The 22551-nt window shown below is 32.6% G+C and overlaps 1 protein-coding gene across 8 annotated transcripts in view; it reads right to left on the bottom strand.

Annotated features, from left to right (window-relative positions):
- Positions 1–22551, bottom strand: part of PPP1R12A (protein phosphatase 1 regulatory subunit 12A) — a 138185-nt gene that overhangs the window by 47221 nt on the left and 68413 nt on the right. For all 8 annotated transcript variants that reach the window (XM_041737878.1, XM_041737875.1, XM_041737870.1 and 5 more), the window contains exons 4-9: positions 17004–17163; positions 12762–12906; positions 6591–6665; positions 5816–5904; positions 5288–5445; positions 1299–1420 (exon numbers count right to left, since the gene is read on the bottom strand). In XM_041737878.1, coding sequence (XP_041593812.1) covers positions 1299–1420; positions 5288–5445; positions 5816–5904; positions 6591–6665; positions 12762–12906; positions 17004–17163 — 749 coding nt within the window. The remainder of the gene's footprint in view (positions 1–1298; positions 1421–5287; positions 5446–5815; positions 5905–6590; positions 6666–12761; positions 12907–17003; positions 17164–22551) is intronic.

The raw sequence follows: 22551 nt of genomic DNA, 5'->3' as shown, positions 1-22551 counted from the left end.
GTCGAAAATATAATAGAAACACTATAGGGATTTAAAATCAGTCCTCAAACCCATGCCAACCAAATAATGTCAGATAAGCAACAAAATAAGAAGTCCAAAGGCAGAGACATGACAGTTAAACATAATGTGCAATCCCTCAGTGGACCCTTGACTTAAAAAAACAAACAGAAAAACATTAGTAGGAGGACAATTGAAAAAATTTTGACTAAGATTTGTATATAATAAACATAGATAATAGTATTATATCATAGTTAAATATTCTAAATAGGATCATTTTAGTATGAGAATGAAGGAAAATGCTTTTGTATTTAGGACATTCATACTCAAGAATTTGTGGGTAAAGAGTTATATTGATTGCACTCAATTCTTAAATGTTTCCACAAAAAAGTGTGTGTGTGTGTGTGTGTGTGTGTGTGTGTGTGTGTATACACAGACAGGGAAATGAGTATGCTCATTAAAGATAAGTATGGGTTGGTGGAAAGAGGGCTTTAAAAAGAGACCAGTGGTAAAAAAAAAAAAAGATAAAATAGAACAACGCCCATAATCTTTAATTTGGGTTAAAATAACTACAGGTTTCAGAGTAGCAGGAAAAGAAAAATCTTTAAAAAGATGAACACACTAATTGGAAAGCACTGTTTGGTGGAGAAAAGGAGCAAAAAGAAGGAGAACAAATTGGAAACAGAACAAGGGAGAAGAGGAAGAAATGAAACTAACAATTTGAGAGCGCTTAGTCAATTAGCCAGGCTCTCTCTCTCAACCAAAGTCATAATACTAATTTATTTTCTCTTTGTTTATTATTTTTGTTTGGCTTTCTCCTGATAGATAAGGAAGACAGTAACTTGCTCAAGGTCCTTACAATTAATAAGCAGTGGGGTCAGGAGTGGATCTCTGGTTTATTCGACATCAGATATCATACTCTTACTGGCATAACATACCTGCATGCCTGGTGCTTTATATAGAGTTAGAAAATCTAGATTCTAGCTGTCTCCTTGATTTTTGGTAGTATTTTCTGTGCTTAATTCACACATATGTCAAATTATCAAAATGCACCTTTACTGAACAGGGATAAAGAATATAAAACCCATGTTTCTCAGAAGTTCAACAGAAATAAAAACTACCACGACTATAAGTTTTTATGTGCAAACTAATACTTTCTCAGTCAAATTAAAAATAAAAATATATTCTTATTCTAACCCTTAAATATTTTTGGAATAAACCATAAAAATTTAAGAACTGTCTTAATGCTTTAGTACTTAAATAGAGTTTATGTATTTTTAACAAACACAATTTTAGCTTACCTTTTTCATAGGTGATGTAGGGGTTGCCTGACCAGATGACACAGGTGTTGTGACAGCCACAGGAGCCGCTGGTGTACTAGAAGTATTGGCATTAGTTACAGAAGCCATGGGCTTTGTCTTATCTATTACAAAAACACAAAAAATATTGAGTAGGATTCAGTATGGATTGTTTCAATGCTAGAAAAATAGTATTTTATATTTATTTTTGTTTAAGGTTTTGTTAATTCAAGTCTTTTCTAGTTTTCTCCCTTATAACAAGTGATTTTTTTTCAAGGAGTTTCTAGAAATGTCTCAATATGTATGCTGAAATAAATAATAGAACATGATGACATACAACAAAGCTTCTAAGAATAAAAAGTAAAAACAGAATCTGACTAATATATTTAACATTACAGAAATATAAAAAAAAATGATACTTAAAAGCTAGGCGGATGAATACAGCATTACTTAAAAGGTTACGAGAACAAACCTCAAGTGTCCACCATCCAATTTATCATTATTAATATTGTTAAAGCCCTTCTATTAATTTGATTTCAATGAAGAATAAAAATTTCAAGTCCTAGAGGAAAAAAAAGCCCAAAAGCAAAATATGCTTCCCTTGTTATTTCTTCAACTACCTCTCAAATTTGTAAATCATTTGGAAGGAAATTAAACTTTTGGTTGAGTTCCTATTTCCAGCTCATTTATGAGGGGAAAAAAAAACACTTATAAAAAACCAGTTTGGTAAATACTTTATGAAAGAAAATTCAGCAAAATCATTATTTTACATCAAATAGTTTCCCAAGGAAATAACCTTACAAAAAAGTAGTAAAAGAAATAACTTACAAGTTGTCAAATCAAGCTGTAGCTCTACAGGGAAATGACTGTTTTCTCAAGCTTGCCAAATAAAGTATGATAAAACCTTGATGATATTAAAAGAATGAGACAGAGGGAACTATACAGCATTTACATGGATTAATTCTTGAGATAGAGTCAAATTTTCCTGGCAAAACCAACCACTAGCAACAGGAAGAACAAAATTATCATAGTACAATGTTTCAGAGGAACATTTAAAGTTAGCTCAGTGAGAAACTGAGCAGAGAGTGATTGGTATGCTTAAACTCCAAAGGAGGAATACAATGCAACTTGATGGCAATTAGTTCTATTTGTAGTTACAGAACAGTATAGTTTATCATAAAAAAAAAGAAAAGGAGAAAGAACAAACTAACCGTTTACAAAGAACTATCCAGATCATTTAGTCCAATTCTTATTTAATAAGCAAGGAAATTTCAACCAAAGAGGTCAGGAGACTTGCTTGTTAATGGCAAGACTGGCCTCATCTGAAGTCTTATTTATTTATTTTTTTGTCTTGTTTGTTTTAAATAGTTCCCTAAAGCCCAACATGGAACAGTGAATTAATTATATATAAGGGGCCAATTAAGAAAACATTAATAACAAAATCTCAAAAATTTCTGTGAGATGCTTGGATTCTTGAATTCTACTACATAAGTAGTATAAAAACTGACATATTAGTTAAAAGATCCAGGTACTAGTTCTGGCTTTCTTGTGCACACATACTGTGATCTGATTAGTAGTGATACATTCTACCGCAGATTGGGGGCCAAAGCATGTCTCAAAGGGAGGAGAGTAACTACATAAAAAATAACTTTAAAACTTGTGGATATCTAAATCTAAATTTAAATTTCAATAATATCATTTCAGCTTCTAGTTTTCATAAAATGAACAAAGGAAACAGCACAAATTTAACTGAAATGATATCTACCTAATATCATGTGATATTACACTAATAGCATGTGTATTAATCTTATTTAAATTAGCAGAGTTGAATTTTATAAAATTATTATGCAAAGTTAGCACTTTACTACAAAGCATTGTTTTACAGTACCCATATAAAGCAGGAAAAATCTAGGAAATCTGAGATTACAGAGATATCTGAGATTAAATAAATTAACCACAGATACAATTACTCATAAACCAGTCCATGTTTTTAAAAACTGTGCATGCCCATTCTCATATAATTTACTTTTATAATTAGAAATATTTTAATTAGCATGTCATAAAATCAAATTATAATATTCAATGACTACTCAGTTGCTTTATTTTCCAATTTTACCCATACTGTCACCAAAACAAAAGATAAGCTGATTTATCTTCCAGCAATATGACAGCAATAAATTAAAAATTATATTCCTGGTGACTAAAATCTAGCCATTTACAGATCTCAAAAACTCTTTGTGGTTTTACCAAAAAATAATATACTTGTAGGGTTAGTAAGCTTCAAAAAAATAAAGGAATTTAAAACACACTACCTGGCAACAAAGCTAGCCTTTATCTGTTTAACATTTTGTTTTTAATGGGAAACAGATAATGAGTAACTTTTCTGATAGGTTCATTTGGTAAATTTTAGCTTCTGCATTTTCTTACAGGAAATATTTTGCTGAGCAAAAATAAAATGATCTAAAACTGTTATTGCTGTGTCTAGAGGAAATAAGGAAGCCCAAGAAATTCTAGAGTTTCATATTTACTGATGACCACCATACCGATCCTGATAAGGATACATTTTTTTTTAATCAAAAATCTTAAAAAACAAAAAAAAAAAAATCTTAATGGAAATGGACTATTTTTTCTGATAAATTTACATGTTAAAACATCAGGCTATACAACTCAAAAAATGGCAATAAGGGAATTTCACATTGGTCAGAAGATATGAATGATTAACTGATGCACAATAAGAAAAAAATGTTATTTAATAAAAAGCACTCTGAGTTGGTAAATTGAACTTCGATAAAAACAAATGAAAAAAAATAAAAAAAATAAAAAGCACTCTGATAAATAAAATGTGTAAAAACATGTGGGTCAGATGAAGCAATGCAGAAACCATACCCTTGAAAATAAAAAGGAAAAGAATGTAAATTGTGATAAAGACTTTGTAAAGAAATCTGGCAACATCCATGAAAACTGAAAATGTGACTAAATAATTCAATATTTAAGTATACCTAGTAGAGAATCTCTTACCTATATAAAGAGGCAATTGTACAAATGATCACTACGTCACTGTCAACAATGGAAAAATGAGAGTAAGATAAATTTTTATCAGAAGGGAGACCAATGTATTTAGTGAATACTATACAACAACCAGAGGTAAGTTATGCAGGTAAAGATACAGACAGATGTAAATAAATCTAAAAAATATAACTTCTGAGTGAAAACAAAAAGCAAGTTGCATAACAACTCCTAGGTATAAAAATAAAAACACAAAATTGTTCTATAATTACTGTATTTTACTTCTGAATGTATGAGATGAGAATGTAAAAATAGAATGGAAGATCAAAGAGAAAACTCAAGGTAGTTACTGACTTTGGCAAGAAAGGAAAGGGAAACAGACTAGGGCTCATGGTTAAAGAAGACAACTGTAATTTTAAAATTTTATTAGAACAAAAATTTGAAGCAAATATAACTAAATGTCAACAACTGTTCATTCTTGGTAGCTGGAATATGAAGATGTATTATACTTTCCTGTATCTTCAACATTTCTCGAAACAAAGCAAATTTCGCCACACCCCACAGGAAAGTATCTTGACTCAGCCTCAAATTTCTAAAATTTTACTATAATTTAGCAAATATTTGGGATGATACTGGGATCAGCTTCCTGGGTTTCTGGGCTTCAGGAAGTATCAGGAGCATTCTTGAATTGCTGGGAACCCATTTATACCCTATCTGTACCATCCTAAGAGAACCTTCACCTTCTTCAAACCTAAAAATACAGTTCAGCAAAACGCAGAGATGAGTAAGAACCTCCAGGTCATTAGAGAACAATAATCCACAACTATATTCAAGTTTCTAATACTCCCTGAAAGATAATTTACTGGCTTGTCAACATCTGAACAAGTAGCAAATCAGCCAAAAAGTTTCAAAATTAAAGCCTAAGTTTATCCTACTTTACATTCCATCAAAATGCAGTGAAAATCCCGTTATGCTTCAAATTTTACCTGTTTCAGCTTCTGATTCTGAGTCATCTTCTTCATCTTCTTCACTCGAGCAGCTAGATTCATCTTTCTTTCCTTCTTCTTCATCATCAACTTTTTCTTGTTCTAGAGATTCAATACGGGATGCATTTTTCTCTGGCTCAATAATCAGTGTCTCTTTGCTGTGAAAGGAAAACAGTTTTCAAATGATTAAAAACACGAAAGACCAAAAATCATTAATCATTAATTTTTCTCAGATGCACAAAAATCTAATAATCATGTCTATGGTCTTCATGCCAATTCATTCATAACAATAACAAAATCTACTTTAATATTTTACTTACTTTTAATTTTTATTTATTTATTTGACAGAGAGAGAGAGAGCACAAGCAGGGGGAAGGGCAGAGGCAGAGGGAGAAGCATACTCCCCGCTGAGTAGGGACCTCGACATGGGGCTTGATCTCAGGACCCTAGGATCATGACCTGAGTTGACATAGTTATTTGTCACCCTGACTGAGCCACCCATGTTGCCACATAGAATACTTTACTTACTTTTTAAAGGTCTTCTGTGACTGGTTATTGTCCATATTGGCTGTTGATTCAATTAGCGGAGATTTCTTTTCCCGTTTTTCACTATGCAGCTTTATAAAAGTTATGCAAATAAAAATAAGAATACTATTAAAATAGTATTCATGAGTAAAACACAGTATTTGAGATAACAACAAAGTAGTTTTCCAAACATGAAACAAAACCAAAACAAAACAAATAAAAGATTTAAGTTTTACCTGGAAAAAAAAGGGGGTGGAGGCTTGAATAAAGAATAAACAGAACTAAATAGTTAAAAAGCTAAATGAAGGACAAAGTTGAAGTTTTTGCTCCCTCCAACTTTAGATCACTGAAAAAGTCAGGACCAATGAGCCACTTAGGATGTTTAATGGTACTCTATACTTAAAAATGTTTCCTACTTAGAAAATTTCTTCCTTTTCTAGGGCCCGCTATTTTAGAAATCTGAGATTTTTTTAGTCTCCATCTTCTAAGCAAACTTTATCATGAAATTACAAAAACCATGTTATTCTTGGGTACATTATACATTATAGAAATACTCATTTTGTGAAGGGGAGGTAAGAGAAACGGGCATAAGCAATACAAAAGGTTGAACACTACTACTATTCCTTTATTCTCTTTTACTGTCATATGGTTTTGACTGTCAGGAAGAACTTAAAATCAAAAAGTATAAAACATCACAAAAATACTTTCTCAACTGTCTGAAAGTTAATGCTATTAGGAAAATTCACTACTACAATTTTTAGACAGTCATCACACATACCAGATTTTGTTTCTTTTGCAATTCTTCTAAATATCCTAAAATATCTTCATCTGCTACATCAAACGCTGTCTGGCCCTAGGTAGGAAACAAAGGGGGTTGGTGATGGTAAAAAGTCAATAAACTATAATCATATCGAAAGAAGTTAGATAACATTTTGTTATGTATGCAGTTATGTATGTAGTTTGTTATGGATGTAGTAACACAACAGTATATGACTAAAGGAGATGTATGAGAAATCCATATGAGAGAGAAGCAGCTGATATATCTCCCCTTACTCTCTTTGGTAACAGCTTTATTGACATAAGACTCACCATACAAATAGCCATTTAAAGCGTACAACTCAACTGTTTTTAGTATATTCACAGAGAATTACAACCTTCACCATAATCACTATAGGACATTTTCATCACCCCAAAAAGAAATGACCTCCCAACCTCATCTCCTTTCCCAATCCTCTAGCCCAAGGCAACCACTAATCTATGTTCTGTTACTATAGATTTGCCTGTTCTGAACATTTCATGTAAGTGGAGTCATACAATACATGGTCCTAAAAAAAAAAAAAAAAAAAAAAATACATGGTCCTTTGTGACTGGCTTCTTTCACTTTGTATGTTTTCAAGTTTCATCCATGTTGCCACATAGAATACTAACTGTAATCTTTTTTTATTGCTGAATAATTGCACGACATACCACATGTGTTAATCTATTTATCAGTTGGTGGATATTTGCTTTTGCTTTCTACTTTTTGGTAATATATAACAATACTGCTATGAACATTTGTATACAAGTTTCTGAGTGAACATTTGTTTTCATTGTTGGGGGGACATAGCTCTAAGTGAAATTACTGGGTCATGTGATAACTATATGTTTAAGCTTTTAAGGCCTTTTTTCTTTTGTTACCTCCATAATAATTAAAGTCTTAACAGAATAACAAAATAAAAATATATAAAATATATATATATTTCTAAACTGCCTAAAAGTTCAGCCAGCCACAGGTATGCCTTCGTTTCAAAAATTAGCTCAGATGCACATCTGTCAATCTATTTTTATTCACTGTGGAAAAGAAAATTTCAAAGAGCTGTTGACTAAACATAGTAAGGTTTTCTCCCATTGCCTACATTTGTCCTTATAATAACCCTACTGGTACAGGTTTCCAGAATGTCAAAAAAAGTTTGGTATTATAATACATTCTACTTTATATGTTGGCCAATATATGATCCTTTCTTAGAAAAAAAATTTTTTTCAACTAGAAAATATATCATTCTGAAAGAAAATTCAAATTTCTTTGATAAAAGGAATCTTGCAGCTACAAAAAAGCCAGATGAGTAGAAAATAATGACTTCTAAAATCACATAAACTCTTTCATTAAAAAATAAATCTACAACTCTCAATTCTAGACCAACATTAGGATGTTTCCATCTACTTGAATGGGAGTTACATTTCCCAGTACTATAAAATGAGATAGAAGCTACTAATATCTGAGTTGTTTTTTCCATTGTCTGTTTATAAAATAAAAAAATACGCCCTATATAATGTATTCTAAAAATACATGAAATGCTACTTTATCAAGATAGGGGAATGAATGTTTTTAAAATTTACAGGCTTCAAAAACACTTTATATATCTGCCTTTTCTCATTAGAAAATCTTCCCAGCAGGGATTTAAGAGGTAGTCTATCCTTTCCCACTCAGGCCAGGAGAAAATGTTTTAGCTTTAATAAACTTCCCCCCCCCCTTTACAACCTTGAGTATTAAATGCTAAGAATTAAATTCCTGAAGAATAAGTGGCTCTGAAACAAAATAACTGGCTCAAATTTTGAAGGCACCCTTTAGATTAGAAATACATGTTAATCCATTTTGCTATATCATAGTCTCTTTGCATAATTAGTTCTATAATGTTACACATGCTATGTTATGCATTGTTTTCAAGATCATGTTATATGAAAATAACTCATTGGCTTCTTTTTAAGTATTATTTTAAGCATTTATCAACCCTTCTAATGAATGAAATACTGCATCTTAAAAATTTTTTTTTGAATTATAATTAAATTTTAGCTGTGGTTAAATGCAATGGGGTTATTTTAGTAACCAAGGAATTTTCCTTTATAAGAAACTGGATCACCTTACTAACCTTTCTTTTCACTTTCTCCCTTGATAAATGAGTCTACTTTGCAAACAGCAGCTGATAGAGAATAAAAACTAGAGTAAAATGCAGGCTATAAACAGAGAAAAGTTTCTAATTTCAGAAAAGCATAGCCCTCAACCATGCTCATTAAATAATATATAGGACAGTTATGAAGCTAGCCAATTGTAAAGTCATAAACATGACCTGGTTCCTAACTACTATAAGGCTACTATGCTTCATTAATGGGATGCTAACACAGGGCATACAAGCAGAATCACTCAACGCAACCAAGAAACAATAGAGGAGGGCACAGTGCTGAGGTATGAGAAAATAAGAACTCTTACCAATCAAGAAAACAATCTTAAAAAAATTACTGCTTAAAAATTAGTTTACAATACATCTGTAAATTACCAGAGTCACATCAGACCTATTGTTGAAGTCTAACTTCATAGACTATTTATTCTTTTCTCATTTATTCTAACTAAATTGCTTTTGCAGGTGTGATCTCTCTTCATTTTCACAGCAACCAGTGAAGTAGTCAGGACAACCATTATAGATCCTACTGCCTAGATGAGGAAACTTAGGCTGACAGTATGACATCTGCTCAAGGTCATGCAGGCAATGAAAGCAAAGTGGGAATAGACTCTAGGTCTCTACTGCTTCACTGTCTTTATAGAAAATAAGAATAAGCTCAGATAAAAGCAGGAAAAAAAATCTGTATGCTCATTAAGCAGAAGTGGTTTTGTTATTCATTTAAATCTTTGTAATAACAGCTATCAAACTAAAAAGTTGTCTACTAATCACTGTAATATGCATTAAAAGAAAATTCCAATTAGAAAAATATCTTAGTTAATACTTAAAAAGGGACAATATTTGGGTACATTCTAGTAAAACAATTATTTTAATAAATTAAAGAAACAAAAATCCTTATGTTTAAACTCTGTATCACATAATTTGTAACAATGAGTTAAAATGACAGCAAATGTCTTTAATAAGTTAAAGAAACAAGATAAAAATCTGTTTAAGAACATTTCTCCTACTTTTATGTAGAAAGACTTTCAGATTTTCTATAATTTGTTGCATTTTCTATAGTATACATTTACCAAAATTGTATTTTCTATTAGTAAAGATTCATCTAAACTGTGAAAATTTTGTAAGTACATTTCTTTGATATCATTTTTAAAAGAAACTTACTAAAAATCTTTAATCTACAAGTACTTACAGTACCAAATGACAAGATCAATTTACCCAAACAGGCTTACATAATAAAGACTAATTTTGATTGAACATGAAGTATGACATTTTTAAAAATGCAGCCAGTGATAAAAGATTAACTCACACAGGTAAAATTATAAAATTAAAATTTTAAAAATTAAGTCTTGTAAAAGTATCTTCCATTACTATAGAATACAGTCTCCCTCCAAATAACAACAAAAATGCTTGCATTTTGGAATACTTATGGCATAAAAGCCTTTAGAATGCTATATACATTATGTAGCTTCTTGCTGTTAAAAGATATCTTTAAAATTTGATATTTTAAGAGAAAATCCAATTTTAATAAAAATTTTAAAAACATATTTTTATAACTCATGAGTTAGTATCTGGAGATATAAAACATGAGAAATAAAAAACTAAGAAGAAGCTGCAGAGAAACTTAGCAGAATAAATTATTCTTTTTTTTTTTTTTAAGAGATATACTTATTTATTTTAGAGAGCAAGAGAGAGAGAGAGTGAGAGCACGCATACGTGCACACGTCCAGGAAGGGCCAGAGAGAGAGAATCTGAAGCAGATTCCCAGCTAAGCACAGAGTTCAATGCAGGGCCTGATCTAATGAGATCATGACCTAAAGGCTAGTACCAAGAGAGTCAGGCACTTAACTGAGTCACCCAGGCACTCCCAGAATAAATTATTCTCAATTAATTACACTAATTATTAGGGACTTATAGGAAAATCACTTGACTTCTCTGATCATGTCCTCAAACTGTACAGGGTTGTTAAAGGATAGAATTAGATAATATATGTGAAAACAAATTGAAAAGTATAAAATTCTAAGGAATTATGGGGCATAACTCTTTTAAGATCATATAAAGATATACTGAATGATTAGGGGAGTATGAACGTAGGATGGCACAAGAAACTGCTACTAATAGATAGAAACAAAAGGAGATGAAGCAAAACGACTTATATGCAGTCTTTCTCCTCGAGCATAATTATAATCAACTGTACTGCATAGGAATTAGACAATTATAGAACATATTAGAATAATTTTTTCATACATACTATATATTACCTATGAATCACTACCAAATATGTTTAAACTGGAAAATGATACAATGTTTTTGGAAAACCATTTCTATTAATAAGCTTCTCTTTTGGTCCTTATCTGGAGACCCCTACCAATGAATGAACCAATTATCAGTAATATCCATGTCAACAGACAAATGGCCTTTAGGGGATGCTGTTTGGGAAAAAGACAGGAATGCAGAACAGAGATTAGAACATAAAAGGTATTTACTAATTTCTTCAGAAAAATCCCAACTGCTGGGGGAATTTCTATACGAAGGAGAGGAAATATGAAATATCAAGCTAAAATTAGCAGGCCTTTTACCTAAAATTTAACAGTAGCAACATCTGTCTTCTCATGCTGATTACAAAACAGAAAACTGTTATAATAAAAAACAATAGAGCAAATTATCAAAAGTTTTGACTACAAAATTAGGTTGAAGACTTTATACTTATGTATAAGAGCAAACCTGTACTTAGAACCTCAAACATTTGAATCTTTCAAACATTTTTTATCTTGATTTTCCTGAGATTTTCACCACTTCTAGGACTTTTACCTGCCTGCACATTTCTTACTTAAAACATATTTATAAATATACACGTGAAATGCTCTAGAAAGAACAAAGGAGTTCAGAGGCTTCTTTATTGTTTTATGTCAGCAACTAGGACATAAATCTGCACTGTAGTGCAGTATCCCAACCTCCAAACACTCACAGGAAATCTTGGGCATATGGTATATCATATTTGTTCTCTTCCCTTTGTAGATCCCCAGTTAGAAACTGCAGTTAATCAGAGCATAATCAGTACTAGCACTTATATTAATGGACACAGCAGAGTCAGATGGTGCCAATGGAATAAAATGAGATCATCTTAGGAACTTCTGCTAAGTAATCTACTACATTATCTTAGACAATGCAATATATAAGGGATATTCTATGCAAATTAAGGGTAATCAAGCCCACTAGAGGAGATGTGTTTTTAAGTTCTTCAACTGTTGGTAGATGGTAAGGATCATGAACACGGAATAGGAGGGAACTAATAGGAATATTGATGACACTGGTAACTGACTGATGGTGCTTAGAAGGAACAGAGGAAAAAGTATCTGATCTAATAGAAAATCGGGTAACTTGAATCTGTTCATGATTTTGTACAAAACACTGAAATGATATTCACTCCTCTCTACCTAATTGGGTGATACTAAGTAAATCTTTTACCTCATAAACGGTTTTCTCATCTGCAAAACTAAAACTAGATGTCGGATCTCAATTATTTTATTTGGGATAAAGCTTCCTGGTTGTTACTATTCTTACGTACTGTAAGACCCCACTATCCAAGTCATTTAAAAAGCTACTATAAGCAAGCTGTTAAGATAATCAGCTAAAGAGAAATAGAAATATATTTCTGTATGTGTTTCAACTCAGAGTGATGGGAGAGAACATTCACAGAGAAATGCAAAATTTTCTTAATTTATGAATTCCAAAGTACCCAAATCTACTCCATTATGTATGGTTATCTGATTACTCAAAGAGTAATGCTTCTTTCTTTGAGGAACAAGACCAAAACTACCTCACAAGTAGCTGAGAAACACTTTAACAATCAATAATAAAAATCATAAATGGTTGACAAAATGTTGTACAATTCATAAAACTTAATACAATTATATAATTTATATTCCAAAATTTGGGGGATTTTAAAACATTTATTTATAAAAGCTATTGGATATTTCTAAAAATTTAAATATTTAAAATACACTTAAAAGGCCTACCACTTTGTTGACCATCTCCATATCACACAGATTGTCCACTAAAATTCGACATGCTTCTTCTTTACCCCAGTGAGCAGCAGCATGAAGAGGTGTCCAGCCATCATAATCTTTAATATTAACATCATAGCCTGCCTGTATTAAAAGTCTAAAGAAATTATAGTAAGTTAGATAATCATTAAGAAATCTAAAAATGAGCAAATATAACCTCTAGCTTTATACCATGCAAGTTAATAAAACTTTGTGATGCATTTCTTTTCCTAGTTCACATCTTCTCCCTTCCCTTCAATGAATTAACTAGGACAAAAGAAAATAATTCTCAGAAAACTTTACCAAAGAGGATCTTGAACTACCGCCATATTAATGCATTCAGTTTTAATTAATTCCTAACGATTAGTAAGTCTTATGGTTTGGTGTAACACTAACACTGACTAATTCTTGTTAGTATGAATTATAGCTGAAATTTTCATAGGAAAGCCATTAATTTTTCATTGTGAACTCAAAAACTCCTGGATCAATTTGTATGTTAAACTGATTTATTGTAGGGAAGTCTTCGGGTGTTCATATAATATATCATCTCAGGCTAAATGTGTTCTAAAAATATACTGGGATCAAACAAGTTTATTTTGTAGTTTCTGTTGCCTTGCAATTGAGGAAAGCTTTCACAAACCTTAATGATCTACCATGGCTAATTTTTAGAGGGAAATGACAATCTTTTAGGAACAAAACAAAGCCAAACCAATATTACGGGGTCGATTCTACTTTTCTGCAGCAGTAAGAAAGCAGGTATTCTAATTATCAACAAAGCTAGAAAGGAGGAATACATTTTAATACAATGCAAAGAACTGTATAAATTATGTTTGTATACCCTCCTAACTGTATATTGACATTAACCTTTATTTTGTTTAGAAACTAAGCTCAAAAGAGCAAAGAATGGTTCTATAAATTGCACATAGCATAGCCTCACACACACAGGCGAACAGTAAATTCTTTACAACTCATGAAATCTGGTTGACCTTTACCTTACTTTCCAAGAAGCTGAGCTTGAGAAGGGCTTCTTTTTACCTATAGGAGGGGTGGCAGTGATAGCTAATACACAACCCTTCATTTATTTATGTTACAAGAACAGATCCCCTATTTCCTATGAATATGTAAAGCATCTGTTTCCAATTCTGGATCTAAAAACTATCCTGAGAGCTTGTTAAAAAAAAAATATTCCCTAGCTCCATCCCAGTCCTATGGACTAAAGCAGTACATTCGGAGATGAGCCCTGCCAATTTACGTTTTTAGTAAGTCTCCTGTTTACCTGCCTGCAGACCAATATTTAAGAGCCTCCAATCTAAAGAACAGGCTAACAGATATAAGTCTAAAGATTAAAGTTTAAAAAAAATGTGTCCATTACCATATATTATGAGAAACTTTGTTAACAGAGACAGAATAATACTGCAAGATATTAAAAATAAAACCCCCATTAAAAATATGAACAATAATATTAAATATTCTGAGCAGCAAAAATTATATAAGTACTTGGGAGTCTATGTGGAAGGGAAAGACAGAAAGGTAGATTTTTTTTTTTTTTTTCCATGAACACATGGCTCTCTCTTTATGCCAGGTCATACAATACTGAAAAAAAGAAGACAGTTACTTATTATATTCAAGGAGATTCTGATGGAAGACAAAAGTCAGGTAAAACAACCCTCAAAGACATGGCGATGCAACGGCAGTATAGAGTTGAAAATCATCAAAATCAATTGAAAGGGGTTGTGTGTGTTTGTGGGGAAAAGGGTGGGAGTAGTAAGTGGGGGGAAGGTTATATCTGAAACCAGTATCTTCTATTTATTTTTCATTTCATACATATTTTTATTTATTTTCATAATAATATATTTACAAAGTTCAAAAATATAAAAGAATGGCTATATAGGGAAATCATACTCCCATTGCTGACCTTTAGCCAACCAGTTTTCCTTCCCTTAGATACCTATGTTACTAATTTTTTTTTAAGAGTTTATTTGCGACAGAGAAAGACAGAGAGAGAGAGTGAGCACGTGCAGAGGGAGAGTGAGAGGGAGAAGCTGACTCTATGCTGAGCAGAGAGCCTGATATGGGGCTCAATTCTAGGACCCTGAGATCACGATCAGGGCCAAAGGCAGATATGCTTAACCGACTAGCCACCCAGGTCCCCAATATACTACTAATTTTGAATGGATCCTTAGAGAGATTTTACGTATGTATCTGCAAATACAATTTAAAAAATGTTTTTTTCTTGAAGATTTTATCTTTTAAGTAATCTCTACACCCAACATGGGGCTCAAGTCCACAACCCTGAGACCAAGAGCTGCATGCATGCTCCACTGACTGAACCAGGTAGGTTCTCATAAAATTTTGAAATACAAACACAAATGATGAATACTTCTGTCCTTGTTTTTTTTTTTTTTTTAACAGTTAATGATTCCTAGTGCTCTATTATCTATATGTAATGTTTTAACTGCTATAGGAGTATTCCAGTGAAAGGAGGTACTAAAATTTCTTCAATATTCTCCTATTCCTATTACAAACAATGTGGTTAGCACATACCTTATTTCCTGTGAGAAATCTGTAAAAAAATATTTCTAGAGGTAGAACTAACTGCTAAGCCAAAGAATAACTGTTACTTTGATAGAATCTGCTCAATTGTCATACTTTCACCAGTAACGTAAGAGTGCCTTTTCCTCAATCTTGCCAACACAGTGTGCCAAACATTTTAATCTCTGCCAATATCACAGATGAAAAATGGTAATTCATTGAAGCTTTATCTGTATTTATTATGAATAAGGTTGAGCATGTTTTTTCATAGGCTTAAGAGCCTTGAATTGAGCAAAGGATCGAAAGGAATTTGCCTCCAAGTTGAAGAGATGGTGAATGAAGGTATCTAGACAGAAACAAAGTAGGCATTAAGACATCATGACAGAACTTCAAGTAGATATATATAGTTGGAATAATGCACGCCGGAGGAGCAATGGTAGCAGCTTAGCTTCAAAGGACGACTAATGGTCTCATGTACTGATTTGAGGAATTTAAAATATATCCTGATCTTCACTGAGAATCTTAATAAAGAATTTTAAGAGCCTAGACTACCTAATTACAAAGACCACTTGGAATTTGTTTAGAAAACGATTTTACAGTGCAATCTAGTACTCAAAAAATATTACCTCTCCTATATGCAATCCTCTAATATTTTTAATTTTTTCTTTTAAAAAAATGCTGTTGTCAAGTCACTGAGTTCATCCATGATCTGCTAATGGGATTTGTGACTTTGCTAAGTTTTATTTTATTTTATTTTATTTTTTTTGCTAAGTTTTAGATTAGAAAGAAGCACATAGGAGGACAAGAAAAGGTAATTAAAGTTAATTGCACTATTCTAGAGATTTCAGTTATTGAAGTGAATAGGGATTGAAAAAAGGAGGAAACTTGGGAATAGCTGACCCATTTGAATTTCACTGTTTTTACTGAGCAGAGGGAATAAGGAGAATAGTTTGATACTAGAAGCTCTAGTGGAACATAACAACATAAAGGGTGCAGAAGATTCTGCGGAGGGCTAGTCTTATTTCCTTTCACATACACATAACAAAAGTTATGCACTGAATTATTTTTTCATATGGCTACCAACACCTTTTCATTGCATAAGTAGAAAAAAAAATGTATTGTGATATAACAAAGTTATGTTTCAAGGAAATTTGCTGATCCCTATAAAGTCTCAGTTACTTATACCTTGATATTTATTATTATGCTAAAAGCATTCTGAGTCCCAGTGTTATGTAGTCAAAAGAAAACTGCATTTTAGATAAATTACATGTAAATAAATATTCACTAGGAATCAAGTTCTCTGAATTTGATGATTATGTTTCTATGTTTATATATAATACTGTTCTTAGTCTCAGTAACCAGAGTTTGCCAATCTGGGAACATCAAAATGTCTTTGTAGTAATTTGCCAGCCCAGAAGGTAATGTATGATGGTTGTCTGACACTAAGTTGACTTAGTGAAAAACTACAACCAAAGAAAAGAATAGTAGAATAATCAAAATTCAAGATTAAAGAAAGGGCTTTAAAAATTAAGCAATAATATTCAAGGTAGTCTTTTTCCCCTATAAATAGACATTAAATAACTTTTATAAACTTTCAAAATAACGTCTGCAAATATCTTAAGGGGACAGTAAATAAAGAAAATAAACTAAAGTAGAAAAATGACTGTGAAAAACAATACTTACTTTAAAACTTCTGTATAGCCTTTAGCGGCTGCAACATGAAGTGCTGTCCCTCCAGATTTTGCATGCCGAACATCATTTATATGGCCGCTATTTAGCCACTGTCTTGCATCTCTAAGCATTATTCGTTCTTCTTCTTTTCGAGCTGCTTCTATATCAACTCCTGATAAAATAAAAATTGCTTTTATTTTTTATTTATAGAAAATGTTTTTTCTATGTTGGGAAATAAAATTATCCAAATCATTTCCAGTTTAAATAAAAATTAAAAGTGAAATTTTATTTTTGAAAAATGAGCTGTCAATAATAAGTTGGTTCAATGAAGAAATGTGGGAATACTGTAGCTATTTTATTAGCCTTCTCTATTGATTAGCTTTTGGCCCACAATATTATTTCGGGTTTTTTTTACCTTTTCTGATAAATCCTTTTGTTTCTAAAAATTTGATTATTTCCTTACATATACCATCCTTTAGTTTAAAAGTAAGACAAAACAAAGCATAATTAAGTCTTAAATTTCAGTTTAACTGCTTTGACTAGTCTGAACTCTAGCCTACTAGGTGGAAATATTTACTGAACTCTTGAAACTTCAACTCAGAAGTGCTGTTTTCATCTAAAATTTACCAGGCTTTCAAGAAGATTCTCTACCGAACTCTTTATATACAACATATATAACATAGTACATTCTTCACTAATAATATCAGCATTATAATTTTAGTAAGTTAGATAGATGTTCATTCATTTAAAAGCATTAATTAAGCACTAAGTTACATGGAGTTGGTAAGAATGGGAAGAATTCAAGAATGAACAGGATATTCTACTTCTTTCTTACTTTCAAAGAGCTCAAAATCCTGAGAAAAAAATTAAAATAGAAAAGATAATCTTGAAATTCCTAAATGGTCTCATGTTGTCTCATGGCTTCAAATGCTGGCTATTTTATAAGCAGCATACACCACAATGCATCTATAGTTTGACTCCAAGAACCTATGAACTTATTAAAGGTAAAGAAATTGCTTTTTTTTCCCTGTATTCCCACTGTCTAGATGAGTACCTAATAAAAAGTAAAAAGGGATCAGTAAATGTATACTAACTACGTGATGAATGAATAAACAAATAAAAACAATTACACAAACATATCTTTTCAGCTAAGATCTCTCCTATAATTCACATCCATGTATCCCACTGTCTGGTCAGAATTTTTTTCTTTCATTCATCCATTTACCCACCCAATGAATATGTACCGAGTGCCTACTAGATGTAAGGTACTTCTTATTAAGGTGCAATGGGTATAGAAATGAACTTCTAACATGGCAGAAAATGATATATATATGAAGAAAAATAAAACAAGGTAAAGGGACAGAGGGTAATGATAAAAAGCTGTTATTTTATATGGTTTGGTAAAGAACACTCTTTTTGTTAAGCTGACATTACAACAAAAAGTAGAGTGATAGTCATACTCTAATCTGGGAGACATTCTAAGCAGAGGAAGTCCTAATAGGTTCTGAGGTAAGAAGCCTGCCTGGAATGTTCTTCTGTTTAGAAGGCCAGGCTATCTATAGGGTAATGAGAACAATGAGCAGGGTGACACAATCTGACTTAATTTAAGAGGATCACTTAAGCTGAAAAGTTAAGAGAAGAAACTGAGGTATCAAATTGGAGGCTACCGCAATAATTCAGACAAGAGATGATACTAGCTTAACCTAGGAGAGTAAAGAAGTTGGATTCTGGATTCTTCAAGGTATACCAACAGAATCTGTTGTTCGTTTGGATGTAGGAGAAAAAGAGAAGTCACATATGAAAGGTTTTTAATTGAAAAAGTTAAATTTTCAGTATGAGAAATGTGAAGTTTGAGATACTCTGAGAGACATCTAATTGGATATCAAGTAGTCAGTTGGATATCTGAATTTGGAGAACAGAAAAGAGTCAAGACTAGGCAAATGATAAAATTATATGCCATAGGCACCTGAAACTTAATGCTAAAATCTTAACTCAAATTCCTTAGCCAGTTGGACTTGCTGGCTTTCTTGTATTTACTATACCACTGCTTACCCAGCAACCTGGAAGACATCCTTAATCCTTCCCTTTACCTTACTCCCAGCCCTCATCCAATTAGTTCACAGACTATGAACCACTATCTCCAAGACTGTCTTCTTGATGGTAACATAGTTCATCACTGTCTTAGTTCATGTCCTATATCCCACACTTTGACTACACTATTGGCCCTTAAACTCAACCTCAGTACCTTCTGATTCATTTCCTACAGCACTGTCAGACTGGTTTTCCATATCAAAATATAATCATTCACTTTTCTACACAAATTTGTCAATGGCTGTTCACCTTCTATAAGACAAAATTCAAGCTTTTTTGTGTAGACAAAGCCTTTTATATGATTTGGTCTCAATCACTTAATATCTACTCTTTCTCTTCTGGCATCATCCAGTGTTCTTACCATCTAGATCTCTACAAAGGTCAAGTACATCACGCTGGTGTGCTGTGGTACAAGCTATTATCTTCTACATGGACTGTAGCCTTCCCTTGCCTAAGCAAATCACCATTTATTCAAGGCACAACTAAACCAACTCAAATGAAGTTCAACTTTTAAAAAGTAGACCATAACTGAAAACATTTTTTAAATCCTCAAATTACATTAAGTACAGGTAAAGTCATCTTCAGACTAGAGAGTTATATTTCATTATCACATTTGAAAGAAACTTTGAGTAAGATTCCCCCAAAAAGGGGGTTATCTTTATCTAAGTACAAAGCAATTACCCTCTTTTGCCTCCAAATCATGCTCATATAAATTATATGTAAAAACAAACAGCTCAAGTTTAAAATTAAAGTATGTGTGAAGGGAAATTTCTTATGCTTAAGAAAACCCAGTTAGGAAGAAAGACTTTTCTTTCATATTTAAAAAAAATTAAATACTATTAATTACAAACCCTGCTTTAGTTCATTAAAATCTAGAAAAAAATCCCATACTGTACTACATATTACCACACTTCTTTTTCTAGTTCCACTGTTTTAACTAGCTGATGACCTTGAGAAAGCTATCTTTTTTGAATATTAGTATAATGCGTTAAGAACACTGAAGTTGAATCTAGATTGCTGGGTTTCGATCTCTCATCTACCATTCACTAGCTCTCTTATTTTGGGCAAGACATTTAATCTCTGGTAATATTCAGTTTATTTGAAAAATATTATCTGTAAAAAAAAAAAAGGGTAATGAAAGCACCTATCCCCTAACGTTGTTGTGAGGATTAAATTAAGATATGTGAAATGCTTAGATCAGGAGTAAGCACCAAGATACTAATTATCACTATCAGCTCTAAATGCCTATAGTTCTACTTCTCTTTTCTTGCTTTACAGTCTAAAAGAAAGAAAAAAAATTTAAGATTTATTTATTTGAGAGAGAGAGAGAGAGAGAGAGAGGAGAGAGTATGTGCACAGAAGCAGGGGGAGGGGCAGAGAGGGACAGGCAGGTTCCCTGATGAGCAGGGAGTCAGATGCCAGGCTTGATCATGACTTGAGCTGAAGGCCAACTCTTATCGGACTGAGCCACCCAGGTGTCCCAGAAAACTCTACAATCCATTTAACTGGTCCTTAGCCCACCTACTTTATTGCAAGGTTTTTAAATAATGAAACGATAGATACCAAAACTAGATTGAGTATAACAAAGTGATTAGATTATTAACATCCATCACTACTACTGAGAAACAGTGAATATAAGATTGAAATGTAGCCAATCTCTTCATGAGAAACAATAAAAATAAATCGGATTTTGGGCACAGTTAAGAGATACAAAGACTGACTGACTTGTGTCCCAAGCTAAAAAAAGACAATTGCATTAAAATATAAACCAGAAGTACTTTTAGCTACTGCTCAATCATTACTACTTTGTTTTGTTTTCTTTTAAGTAAACTCTACACCTAATGCGGGACTCAAACTCATTACCCTGAAATCTAGAGTCAATATGCTCTACCAACTGAGCCAGCAAGGGAGCCCCAAATCAGGATTAGTTTCAAAGGCAATTTACTTAAGCATAATCAGTTATTTTTTTAAAAAAGATTTTAATTATTTATTCATGAGAGACACACAGAGAGAGGCAGAAACACAGGCAGAGGGAGAACTGGGCTCTCCCAGGGGGGAGCCCAATGCAGGACTCGATCCCAGAACACTAGGATCACGACCTGAGCCAAAGGCAGACCTCAACCTCTGAGCCCCCAGGCATCCCAGCATAACCAGTTATTGATCAGATATATTAAATAAGAAATTAGAGCTGAAAGAATTGAAGAATTTAAAAATATTAAGTAAAAATGTTTATATCAGGATAAATAATTTGAGAAATCTTATCACTATAAGAGGTACATTTAAGGTGTTCTTTTTATTTTTATTTTTTTTAAAGATAAGGTGTTCTTTTTAGGATTATTAAAATTTATTAGAAATATCCTTATAATCTGTTTCTCTGGAATAAAGTTATACTATATAAGTTCATGTATTCCCGTAATACGAGTAAAATGAACACCATGAAGTATTTTCTAGGAGACATTCTTAATAAAATACAGTATGGTACAGTGGTGAAGAGTGTGGGTTCAAGATATCTGTCATACTATTTGGGATTGAACTACAGTAGTACTTCCTACCTATATGATGTTGGGTAAGTCACTGATCCTCAATCAGCCATCTGTAAAATGGGGGTAATAGTAGTAGTAATCTCTTAGAATTGTTGTGAGAATGAAATGAAATGAGGCACTTAAAGCCCCCTGGCTCAATGCCTGACATACACTGTCAGCATTTAATAAGAGCTAGCTACTATTATTAGTATTAGCTTTTCACTTTTCAGTTCCAGGGTCATCTCATCTATTTCCCAGAATTCCTCCTCATCTACTATTCTCTTAAATGTACATTTTCCATTGTGACAGTGCCTAAGCTCCAACAAAGCACCAAATACTGTCATCTGGATGTCCTTTGGCTGCCACAAACTCAATATATCCCAAAACAAACTCATGTACTCCCTAAATCTGTTCCTGTTTCATCCCACATTTTCTGAAATTAATCATCACTAATACTTCTTCTTCTTTTTTTTTTTTTTTTAAAGATCTTATTTGTTTGAGAGAGACAGAAAGAGCATGATTAGGGCAAAAGGGAGAGGCAGAGGGGAGACAGAGAGGGACAAGCAGACACCCTGCAGATTCTGATGAGGGGCTTGATTCCAGGACCCTGAAATCAGGACTTGAGCCAAGTCAGAGGTTTAATCGATTGGGCCACCAAGGTGCCCCAGCCATCATTAATTCTTAAACCGGAAACTTCAGGAGGCAAATAGCCTCAATTCTTCCTTTACCTCCACATTCAATTATTCACCAAAGTGTTTTAATTCTATCTTAATATTTCCTCAAGCCAGCCTGTTCTTTTCTATATTAAATGTAATTGTTTTATCCTTTCAGCTGGACTAATTTAAGAGCCTTCTTCAAGGAAGATATGCCACCATGTATTCTCCATTCTAAATCATCCTCCGAACTGCCATCAACTATACTTCTAAAAACCAAATCTGATCAGGTTC

The sequence above is a fragment of the Vulpes lagopus genome, chromosome 23 (assembly GCF_018345385.1).
Source record: "Vulpes lagopus strain Blue_001 chromosome 23, ASM1834538v1, whole genome shotgun sequence".
NCBI classification, from domain to species: domain Eukaryota; kingdom Metazoa; phylum Chordata; class Mammalia; order Carnivora; family Canidae; genus Vulpes; species Vulpes lagopus.
The sequence above is the reverse complement of the archived record's forward strand: the minus strand, read 5'-3'. Positions and strand labels throughout refer to the sequence as shown.